The 11,933-nt window shown below is 38.5% G+C and overlaps 1 protein-coding gene across 8 annotated transcripts in view; it reads right to left on the reverse strand.

Moving 5' to 3' along the window:
* Positions 1 to 241: 241 nt before the first annotated feature.
* Positions 242 to 11,933, reverse strand: part of MED24 (mediator complex subunit 24) — a 94,050-nt gene continuing 82,358 nt past the window's right edge. For 2 of the 8 annotated variants that reach the window (XM_070728131.1, XM_070728126.1), the window contains 4 exons: positions 7,734 to 7,833; positions 5,874 to 5,951; positions 2,595 to 2,743; positions 242 to 639 (listed from right to left, as the gene is read on the reverse strand). In XM_070728131.1, the coding sequence (XP_070584232.1) occupies positions 523 to 639; positions 2,595 to 2,743; positions 5,874 to 5,951; positions 7,734 to 7,833 (444 nt within the window). In that variant the 3' untranslated portion in view covers positions 242 to 522. Of the gene's footprint in view, positions 640 to 2,594; positions 2,744 to 5,873; positions 5,955 to 7,718; positions 7,834 to 11,933 lie in introns of all 8 variants that reach the window. The other 6 variants (XM_070728130.1, XM_070728125.1, XM_070728128.1 and 3 more) reach the window with 3 other exon arrangements.

An 11,933-nucleotide genomic window follows, 5' to 3' on the forward strand; every position in this document is an offset into this window, starting at 1 on the left:
GGAAGTCATGCTGAAAAACCATAGGAATGTGGCCTCTTTCGGTGAGAGCGTACAAATTGTTTTTACCAGAATAAAAACTGCAAATTTTGGAAAGAAAATAAAGTGTAAGGTGATTAATAAATAAATATATACTGTATATATATTTATCAATGATATCTGGTTCTAGTCATGATGATCAAGAATGCAGCTCCTTTTTGGCGTTAGAGAATAAATAGGAGGAAAATGCTGCTTATAAAATAAGGCAAGTTAAAATATTTTTTATTTTATTCTACAAATATTCATGAACAACTTAAGAGATGTCTCACTGGCACTGTGGATGATGCTGTTTGAAAGCAAACAAAAAAAGTTCAACCCTGGCAGGTTCCTTTTGAAGAGTTTTGGATTGCAATCGAAGCTAACTTGGTTATGTGCTTCATCAGAGGTGCAGCTCCTGCTTCTATGGAACAGCTTTGGAAAGAGTTTTCTCCACTGCTTCCTGTCTCCTGTGATTTTGCCTCTGGCCTTTGTAAGGTAATGGGAGGATCATAAGGCAGAAATGGCTTGGGCAGCCACTCGACGACCCAGAGGCAAGCTGAGGTCTGTGATGGCCAGTACGATTTTAGGGCTGGACATATTTGATGCTTTCACCAATTCCGAGACCTGGCCAGGAATAACAAATAAATCAATTGACCAAAGGCATACAGCAGCAAAAAGCCTCCTCCAAGTAGCCCACATTTCTCTGACAATCAATCTGTAAAAACTAAAGCTCTTATATATAAGAGCCCCAGGGGAAGAGCCTTCTCTGTGGCGGCACCGGCCCTCTGGAACCAACTCCCCCCGGAGATTAGAACTGCCCCTACTCTTCCTGCCTTCCGTAAACTCCTTAAAACCCACCTTTGCCATCAGGCATGGGGGAACTGAAACATCTCCCCCTGGGCACGTTTAATTTATGCATGGTATGTCTGTGTGTGTGTCTGTTAGCATACGGGGTTTTTTAAATAGTTAAATTTGTCTGATTGCTTATGATTTGTTTCTACATGTTGTGAGCCGCCCCGAGTCTTCGGAGAGGGGCGGCATACAAATCTAAGTAATAAATAAATAAATAAATAAATATAAGTAATTTTGAGTTCTTATGTCAAGGTCTGGATATGTATGTATATATGTATGTATGTGTACTGATTAATGCATATGTAAATATTAATAATCTGGGACCGGTATCATAGAAATCTAAGCATTAATAATTAAAATAAGATGTTATTTATTGAAAATATTAAAGAAAATTATGTGTGAATTTTTAAAAGAAAATGGTATGAATTTCCTGATCTGGTTTTCTTCTTTTTGCTTGCTTTTTGGTTAGTCTGAGTTTCATATGTCCCACACTGCATATTATTCAGAGTTTTATGGCTGGTAAAGAGAAAGGTAGAAATTATAGGTGTGAGTAAGAGTGGTGAAGAACCTATGTGAGTTAGTTTTACTAATAAAACCTAATTCTAATCAGGAAGATTATGAGAGCATCTTTCTAGCAAAGCTGCTTATCCCGGCAGTTAGTAATAGCTAGGATCCATCTTAATATTTCTTTTTGGGAGGAGGGGAAGTTATGTTTGCTTCCTCGGTGTGGAGGAGCATACTGTTTACCTATAGGGCAAGAATATGCTGGGATGCAAGATAATCTGAGATTTTAGTTTGCATAGAAGAACATCATCTCCCATGGGATAAAATTGTGATTTGGCTGTGTCTATGAATCATTTTTTCCTCAAAATAAAGAACTGATTGTACTGTTTCTTTAATAAATTTTATACAAATAATATTAGGTTTGTTTTGAGATTTTTTTAAAAAAGAAATTGGATTCTAGAAATATTTATAAATATTTATAGTATCTATATTATTTCCATACATTTAGTAATAACAAAAAATTATATATGGTAGGTAAGGTATGCTAATTTTTTATTTCCTTGCATTTTTAACATCTACAAAATTAATACATTTCATTTTCTAACCTCTAAAGATTATATGAATTTTATTCTGCAACCCACTGATGTTTACCCCAAAAACAATACCCTGCAATGGGCCTTGTTTCAGGTAACACACAAATGATCCCCACTTAAAACATTCTAATTGCTTTCAATACTATTATTTTTTTGCCAATTGACTCCCTCTAGTGTCAGAAAAATCAAACAACATACAAAGGAGACATTATTTACAAAATGCTGAAAATTTGCAAATCAGAGATGGCTGGTGCTTTAGCAGCCCATATCCCCAATAACAATGAAACCCAGAAGAAATCACTTGGGAAGTGATACTTTAAGCTAGGATTCAAATATTCAGAAATCTATTATGCAAATTTAGAAAGTAATTGCTTGAAAATCATCCCATCCTCACTAGAAGATTGTGGGCTGGATGGAGATTATCCAGCAGAGAATCTGGTGATTATTGGGGGAGGAGGGGATGTAATGGGAGGCTATTTAATTTAGTTAAATTTAATTGACTTCCTTGCTGCCCAATCCCAGTGAGACTCAAAGGGCATGCTACAGAGAGCACCATTAAGAAAAAAACACTCAAAAGGAAAGTCTGAAGAACAATGGGCGTCTGATAAAAAGATAATCGAACTGGCTTACCATGGTAAAAGGCATAAACTGTAGGATGCTGCCGCGGCTTCCTTGTTCCAAGCAATCCACACATTCCTCCATGAACCACTGCACAAACTGGGTATGTGTTCCAGCTGTCTTGGCTCCCAAGATGGAAGAGATCAGCAAGAAGAGGTTGGCTAGGGAGTAGAATGCATATGGGAAAATAATTAATACTTGCTCTTGGGTTGCCTACACAGAAACAGATAATCCTACGAGGCATCGAAGTCAGGATAAATGTTCCATTTTTTCTCCTGAGCCAAGCTTCTTTTCTTGTAACTACTTAGTTAGTTAGTTAGTTAGTTAGTTAGTTAGTTAGTTAGTTAGTTAGTTAGTTAGTTAGTTAGTTGGATTTATATGCCGTCCCTCTCCAAGGACTCGGGGCAGCTTACAACATATAAAAACAATGCAACATCATAATCCAATTAATTTAAAATAGTTAATCTAATACACACACTAATACACTAATCAATGTCATTTGGCGGGACCCAGGAGAAGAGCCTTCTCTGTGGCGGCCCCGACCCTCTGGAACCAGCTCCCCCCAGATATCAGAGTTGCCCCCACCCTCCTTGCCTTTCGCAAGCTCCTTAAAACCCACCTCTGTCGTCAGGCATGGGGGAATTGAAATTTTTTTCTCCCTTCCCCCTAGGCTTATAGAATTTATACATGGTATGCTTGTTGGTATCATTGGTCTCTTAAATTGGGGTTTTTTTTAGATTACTTTTTAATATTAGATTTGTTACATTGTTTTCTTTGTTGCTGTTAGCCGCCCCGAGTCTTCGGAGAGGGGCGGCATACAAATCTAAATAAACTAAACTAAACTAAACTAAACTAAACTAAACACACGCCGGTAGTATTAAAATCAGTCATTCACACAGAAAACACACACTACATTCGTTTGGCCAGGGGGCTAGGGTCTAATGGCCCCAAGCCTGGCGGCATAAATGAATCTTGCAGAAGACAAGGAGGGTGAGGGCAGTGCGGATCTCTGGGGGAGTTGATTCTACAGGGCCGGGGCCCCCACAGAGAAGGCTCTTGCCCTAGCCCCCGCCCCCCAAGCGACATTGTCTAGTTGATGGGACCTGGAGAAGGCTGACTCTGTGGGATCTAACCGGTCACTGGGACTTATGCGGCAGGAGGCGGTCCCACAAGTAATCTGGTCCGATGCCATGTAGGGCTTTATAGGTCATAACCAGCACTTTGAATTGTGTCTGGAAACCAATCAGCAACCAGTGCAGTGCTCACATTTTTGGCTTGCTATGGCCTCCTTGGGTATTTCTAGTTCTGCTTAGCGTTTTTTAGACCAGCTAAGGGGCTTAGGAGTCACCTGCTGTATTAGTAGTTCCATGTTGGTTCAAAAAAAAAAAAATTACAAGTGGTGTAAGGTCAGAGCAATGAATTCAATGCAGAATTTATTTTATTTTATTCATTTTATTAATTAGATTTCTATGCCGCCCTTCTGGAAGCGACTCGAAGCAATTTAGATTTAAAACTGCTTTCTTGGATCATAGTTCTAGTCTCACAAAGTATAAGCTTATGTACACTGATTCAGAAACAAGTCTGTGAAACGTATTTCTTAACTACTTACAAGCAGTTATTTGACATCCACTGCATTGAAGGATTTCTTTTATTTATTCTTTCTTTGGCATGAGCCCTATGTTAAGACGCCAGTTCAAAATCTTAGGTGCTAGGATTTTTCAATTCAGAGGCAAGGTTTTACATACTTTCAGAAGTAATAGCTTGCAAAGAAAAAATGTTAATAATATCCATCTTACTTCATTATGGCAAAACAATCATCTCCCATTTTTGTTAGTTTGGAGGAGGATGAATTGAACAATGAGTTAATTTTTTTTAATCAGTAAAATAAAAGTTGCAGCGATTATTAATTCTAAGTACCATATATTTGAACTTCTAAAAATTCCATTCTGGTGGATTTAAAGCTAAAAAATTATTAAATTAAAAGTTTCATTCTTTGCCCCATTTTAGTTTTGTCCTATCCAATTTATATTACTGTTTTTTTAAATATCATGTGATGTTTAAAACTATAAAACATTTCTTTCACTATTCAAAAGTATGATCTAACTCTGTGTAAATCACTCATTGAACTTTTGAGACACCAGATTTTCCCCTTGATTCCAGAATTCAGACAAAACATATCAACAAAAAAACATGCTTGCATTTCAAAATCAAATTGGCTTGGTAATAGTTAGATTTTAATTCCATTGTTATAACAAGAAAGCAGTATCATCTCTACATTTCCGCATGCCCTATAACCATGATGGCGAACCTATGGCCATATTGGAGGACATGTAAGGCATTGCCCATGTTAGCTCCAGTGCGCATGTGTGCACCAGTCAGCTCATTTTCGGCCTTGGGGAAGGCCATATTGCCCTTCAGAGATGTTTCCCAGAAGCCCCAGAGTGCAAAAAAGTGCCCAACAGGCAAACCGGAAGTTCAGAAAAAAGGACTTCCTGTTTCCTTCTTGTGCTGTTTTTTGCACTACGGAGGCTTCATGGAAGCTTCCTGAAGGTCCCGGAGTATGAAAAACAGTGCAACGGGAAACCGGAAGTCCGTTTTTCTGAACTTCCAGTTTTTTTCATGTGCAGAGTCAATACTGGGGGGGGAGGGGGTTGCACATGCATTAGGGGAGAGAATGGATGTGCACACGTGCTAGCACATGCGTGCATGCACATGTCCACACACCCTTTTGGTATACGAATCAAAAAAGGTTTGCCATCACTACCTTACAACAAGGGTGAATGAAGGGCTGTAAAACTGAGTGGTTAGGGTAAGTGGACTCAGCATACAGTATAGGAACCCCTTGTCTTTGACTTCTAGCCACAAAAAATTATGCTGACCAACACAGCTTGCCATGTGATTTGGAAAACCATGTACATATTGTCACCTCAGCAAATATGAAGATACCTCAAAAGTCTTTGCTGTACTTTTCACAGGTTATTGTTCTGAAAATTATTTATTTGTTTAATTCCAGGCCAAAATGGCACCTTTCAAATTCTGCTTTATACAATTGTTTATAATTTCATTGGCATTTAGATGTCTCACAGATTTTGCTCTAGTGCATGCGATGCTTTCTTTCCACTTTCCTGGTCTTGAACTGAAATAAAAACATTTAGATCTCTGTAACAAAGTTCCTATTTATCCCTTTGTATGGCAAGCTCCTGCACAATATGGGCTGCTGACCAAAGTAATATTTTGGCCTCCTTGGGGAATTTTATTCCTGGCACTCTTAGTAAAAGCTGAAGAACTTACCAAGAACTCTGTTAAGGGGATCACGCATGCTGACCGTGTGGAGTTGCGAGGCAGAAAGTGAAGTGCTCATTGTGCGGTCTGCTGAAAAAAGAAACAAATCCATTTCCGTAACTAGAAACTCACCTATGAAGACAAAGACTAAACGAGGAAGATTTCTTACCAGATCATGGTTAGTCAATGTGATGCCCATATATTTCTACAGGCCAGTCAGCACTCTGCCAACCTGAATTTTGTTAGATGCTTTTAATTGTAATGTTGTGTTTGTATGTGTATATTAGCATCAAGCGTAAACTTCATAAATAAAATATCTAATCCTCATTTAGTCTCATAAGCACTTTTAAAAATGACATGGTTGCAGCCCAATGTTTTGCTTATAAACATAAAAAAGATACAAGTCACTTACAGTGGTCAAGAATGGAATAGTATCTGGCAAAAAACCCTTTCTCAAATTTGTCTTCTAATGCATGTTTTTGTAAACTGTAAAAGGCAACCAATTTGTGATAGCACATTCTTTCTAAAGTTGTTTCTAAAGTCTACATGTGCCTATCAGTCAAGGAGATTTGCCTAAATAGAACTTCCTGACATTTCCCCTTTTGTGGAAATTAGTCACAGAACTTTCAGTGACCAAAAGAGATTGCTGATTTCTGTTTTATCATTATTTAAACAAATCAAATTAATGAAGTAGACTGTCGTTCTGAATGTCTGGTGGTATTATTCAACTCAGTTTTATCAGTAATATTAAAATATTTCAGTGTTCGACTGAAATCTTCTCCATCAGAGAAACTTATACAGCAGGCTTTGTAAAAATGGAGATAACAACACTGACAAATATTTAGGGATTATCAGAAGATTTACAGAGAAAGTGGAACATGAAACTGTTCAAGCAGGTATTATATGATTCAGTCTTTGCCAAATGGTTGTCTTTTATGTTTGCCAGATTACAATTCCCAAAACCAACAGCTGGCAGTGAATTATAAGAATTATAGCCCAGCAGTTTTGGAGAGCACTAGCTTGGGAAAGACCAATATAAATGCAAAATATTATTATGATCATTGTTATGGCTGCTGTATGTTATCAGATGAGTCTAGACTACAATCGCCTTTTCTGCTACTCCCATCTGTTGTCTCCTCCTGGAGGAAAACATGTTTCTGATCACAGATAATTTTGAAATGGCTCACAACTAAGCTAAGGTGAACCATTTTCACTTAGGCCATTTATTTGGTTGATCAACTTCAGAGAGAAGCCTTAACTCTATAACCAAGAGTAGACCTATGTTCTATAAGCAAGAATAAATAGAGCAGACCTATATATTCTATAACCAAAAGGGTGGTGGTGGTAGTATGGAGAGCCAAGACATAATTCAAATTAGAAAATAAAGTTATATTTCCAATTCTGTCAGGATTCCCCCCAAAAAACATATATTTACTCTTGGTTATATGGGCCTACTGTCTTTTGTCTTTCCGATTAAACTACTCTACATATTACAGCAGAAAAGAAAGAGAAATCTTCAACGAAAGGAAGAAACAGCACACATTAAAAACTCCCAAATTGCAAAGTTATAGAGGAAAAAGTGAAATCACAATAAAGCAAGAGGAAATCACGAATATTATGACAACAACACAAAAATTGGGCAAGAGTCCAAGGTGATGAACAATCATATTCTCCATCTCTAGGAAGCTCTGACTAATGCTGTAAATGTCTTGCTGTCATAGTAATTTTTCATTTGATAATCTTTTCCTGTGTTTTTTTTCTGCAGTGTTCTCTCTAAGGGGGGAGGGGGGAGAGAGAGAGGAACAAGCAAGCAGAGGGAGCTGAATGAAGGAAGTTCCAGAAAAGATTCCTCACCGTGATTCCACTTACTGGGACTAGACAGAACGCTGGTGTCTTCCTCGTTGGAGCTGAGCAGGCGCATGAGTTTTGATGGCTGAGTGTCATCCAGTGGAAAAAGACTGATGTAATCCTGGAAGAGTATGACAGCCCCCCCAGACAAAATTGCCGTTACTGTTAACAAAATGGAAACCAAAGCAGGCATTCATCCTCCCATTCAAGTACCAGCTTGCAGTACAATGTCAAGCAGGCTAATTAAGGATGATTCACACACCGTATTTTGATACTTCCTTCTTTTGCAATGTAGGAAGAGAAGTGAATAGAAAGCCAGTAAAAGTACAAGACAGCAAGAAAAGTTAAGAACCTGAGTTGTGGAGCATGACGCTCTGATTCAAAGACCGCTGCCGCCCTAACACTCCTGCAAAAGTATTAACACAATACTGACTTATCCTGCAGGACAGAGAAGTAAAAAATTGATCTAATTTATGATGGTAATTACAACTCGTAGTTGTCACTAAACTATAATTCATAATAGGGGGTGTAGTTCAACAATAATTGAAAAGCCATAGTTTTTACAGGAAACTGTCAATTTATCACGATTCATTTAATGACTGTTTGAAGTTAACAGGATCTTGGAAAGAGTAATGAGTGGCATGAAAAGGACTTTTTGTTGTGATTAAAAATTGCATTTTACCCGCAGCATATACCTGCATATTTGACACCTGGCAACTGGCTTACATTTGCGATCTATTGCAGAGTTTCATAGTCATGTGATGAGATTAGAGACACCCACCCACCTCCGAGTCTTCGGAGAGGGGCGGCATACAAATCTAAATAAACTAAACTAAACTAAACTAAACTATACTATTTACTGTATGAATCTCTTAATGACCCTGGGATTTGGGTTTATAATGACGATTCACTTAGTGAGTGTCGTAAAAGCAGTAAAAGAATGGGTCCAGTTATACATGTGCCTCAACTTACAACTGCAATGACTTATGATCAAAATTACAATCACAAAAATGAAAATTGAAAATTAGCACTGTTAGAGGTCTCTCTGGCCCAAATGTACTAGATGAGCAAAAGTAGTTGATGAGATGTATTAGTTAATGGCGTTGCAAATCTGAATAAAGATGTTGGAAAATTGTATATTTGATTTTTCAGGTGAGAAAAGGAAGCAGCATTTGTGAGATAATAAATACCCCAAGTAAATGAATAATTATTATACTGTAATACAGATGGAAGGTATATGATATTGTACGTGTTTTTTGAGTGGAGAGAAAAAAATTAACCCCAACAAATTCCAGTTACAATTGTGGTTGTAAGTCAAAGACTACCTACATAATAAGAACAAGGATAACAACACTATAATTACAAGAGCTGTACAATAGTTGGGTTTGATTCTAAGCTGAGGAAGACAACATTTGTGCTCTCAGCAATCATGGCGTCATAGAGACTTTCGTGGACACAAACCCAGTCAAATTCACTCTCTAATCACTTGGCGCAATGTTCAATGTAACTATTTTATCAGATATTAAAGAACTTCAAATGGCAAGCTAAAATTTAATACCTGGTGAGAACAAATTTACACCTCCCTGCTGCTTTTACATATGAACTCTGCTACAACATATATTATTGCCACCTTCTACAGAACAGGATTCAAAATATGTCTGATTATCTGTGCCAGAAACACCTGTTTTAAACACCTAGCTCTTTATTATAGAGTACTTGTTATATTTTTATTATATGCATTATGTTTTATAATTCTTTATAGCACACAATAAATGTTTTATTTGATTTGATATAGTCTCAAAAATTTTAAATAATATTCAATTGGCTAAAAGCAGAAAAAATATTTTGATTTAAGAAAGTTTTAAATGGATCAGGAGATCCGATTTGGAATTAGTTACTTTTGATATAACAGCAATTGCACATAGTAATTGCACTTAAGACTTAGATGCTGCTTCATGGTGCTTTACAGCTCTCTCCAAGAGATTTACATAGTCAGCATAATGCCCCTAACAATCTGGAGCCTCATTTTATCAAATTCGGAAGAATGGGAAGCTGAGTCAACTTTAAGCTTGTCAGAATCAAATTCCTGGAGCGAGCAGTGAGTTTGCCCTGCGGTACTGAATTCTAACTACTGCGTCATCATGGTTCTTAAGAGTTGAGAAACATGCATATAATCAATATTCTAAAATGGAATTCAGCCCTTCTTAGAAACTGAGGCTTGGCGAACGGATAGTGAGATAAAGAAATTCTGCATGATGCCTCTTTATTGGAAGAAATAAATTTGGATATGGAACGGTTCCAAGAAGAAATCCTGTAATGATGCTACTTCGTGCAATTTGTAAATGGGAGGTGAAAACTTTGAAGATTTCTTTTAAATATTGAAGAGTGTTGAAAGACCAAATCCTGTGACACCATGTAAGGGTGGACTATTTGAACATGGACTATTTGAACATGGATATGCTATTTGATATTTTTGGTGGCAGACTTTTGATGAACCCAGATTGAAAAGATGATGATTTTTGGATTGAGTAGCGAAAAAGCTAAGGTATAGGGAAAATAATTTTTTATCTGCAACTTTACAAGGTGAAGAGCTAATATAATAACCTGGTGAGATGAAGTTTTGAAGACATTTATTGCTTTTGTTTTCTTTCTCTTCCATTTCTCCCCCTTTTTTTCTGCATGGTCTATGACTGTGATGGCGACCTATGGCATACGTTACACATGGAACCATATTATCCATGGACTTGCAAGCTCAGGTCCAGCACGCTAGCTGATTTTCAGACCTTCTTGGCCCATTGGGAGTTGGGAAACAGCCAGTTTTCAGGCTACGGAGTGGGTGGAGAAGGCCTGTTTTTGGCTCTCCTCAAACTCCAGAGTCTTTCTAGGAGCCCGGGGAGGGCAAAAACGGCTTTTGCCCCCCGGAGCCCTTTGGAGACCAGAAAAGGCCCATTTCCCAAGTTGAAATGGACCATTTCTGGCCTTGATAGGGCCTCCATGCGAGGTAGGCTGTTTTTAATTATTTTTATTATTTTATTTATTGGATTTGTATGCGGCCCCTCTCCGCAGACTTGGGGCGGCATACAAATTTTACCCTCCCCAGGCTCTAGAAAGGCTCTGGAGCTTGGGGAGAACAAAAAAAAGTTCAACCAGAACTTGCCAAATGGGCCGTTTTCGGCCTCTGGAAGGCCTCAGGGGGAGGGTGTTGGGAGGGCTCTTTTTGCTGTCCCCAGGCTCTGAGGCCTGGGGCAAGTGAAAAATGGGCATGCCATCATGTGCTGGGAGCAGGCGGGAGGGATGCACGCATGTACGGAGGCTTTTCACCATCCACAGGCTCCTGAATAGGGCACACAATGGCCCAACGGGCCTACCAGAAGTCCGAAGGGGGGCAGTGGGGGGTTGTGCATGCATGCAGGGGGGAGGGCATTGCATTATGGGTGTGGCACGCATGCTAGCGCGCACACCCGAGCAAAAAAAAGGTTCGCCATCACAGACCCTGCTGAAAATAAAGGGAAAAAAGGTGGGGAAGTAGAAAAGAAAAGGAAATGATAACAAAGTTGGCAGAGGCAAGAAGGCCATTTCCTGTTGGCTACCCCAAGCTAGTACCATGGAATCCTCCCATTCTATTTCTGCATTTTACTTTTAAATGCAAATAGGAAAATATGTTAGAAATGGTCTTAGATGCTATTGTGTATATTCTAAGACTCTGAACCCACAACACTGCATGTGTCTTTTCAAACTGCCTTGTTTTACGGGTTTTGCGGTTTTCTTTAAGGTGCTAAACCTCTAATTTATATGGCTTGAGAAGAAAAAATAAGACATCATTTCTATGATCAGAATTAATAATGGCCAACCTTTAACTTAACAAAAACTAATTATTTGTTTAAATCATATTCATGTCTTGGAGCTCAGAATGAGCTACTCTCCTTGGTGCATTTTAAGTCCCAAATCTCTATCTAACTAACATTTTGAATATACAGAATATTGAGTTGGAAGGAACTTGGATATCCTGAATACCAGAGTTGGAAGGGACTTGGATATCTTCTAGTCCAGCTTTATGTTCAAGCAGGAAATCCTTTGCCAGTGATGGCAAACCTATGGCACACGGAACCATATGTGCTGGTACATGAGCAGTTGTCCTCGCTCAGCTGCAACGTGCATGTGTGTGCCAACCAGGTGATTTTTGGCTCGCACACAGGCTTTGGGATGGTGCTTTGGGCTTCC

This window comes from Erythrolamprus reginae, chromosome Z, assembly GCF_031021105.1.
Source record: "Erythrolamprus reginae isolate rEryReg1 chromosome Z, rEryReg1.hap1, whole genome shotgun sequence".
Lineage (NCBI taxonomy): Eukaryota > Metazoa > Chordata > Lepidosauria > Squamata > Dipsadidae > Erythrolamprus > Erythrolamprus reginae.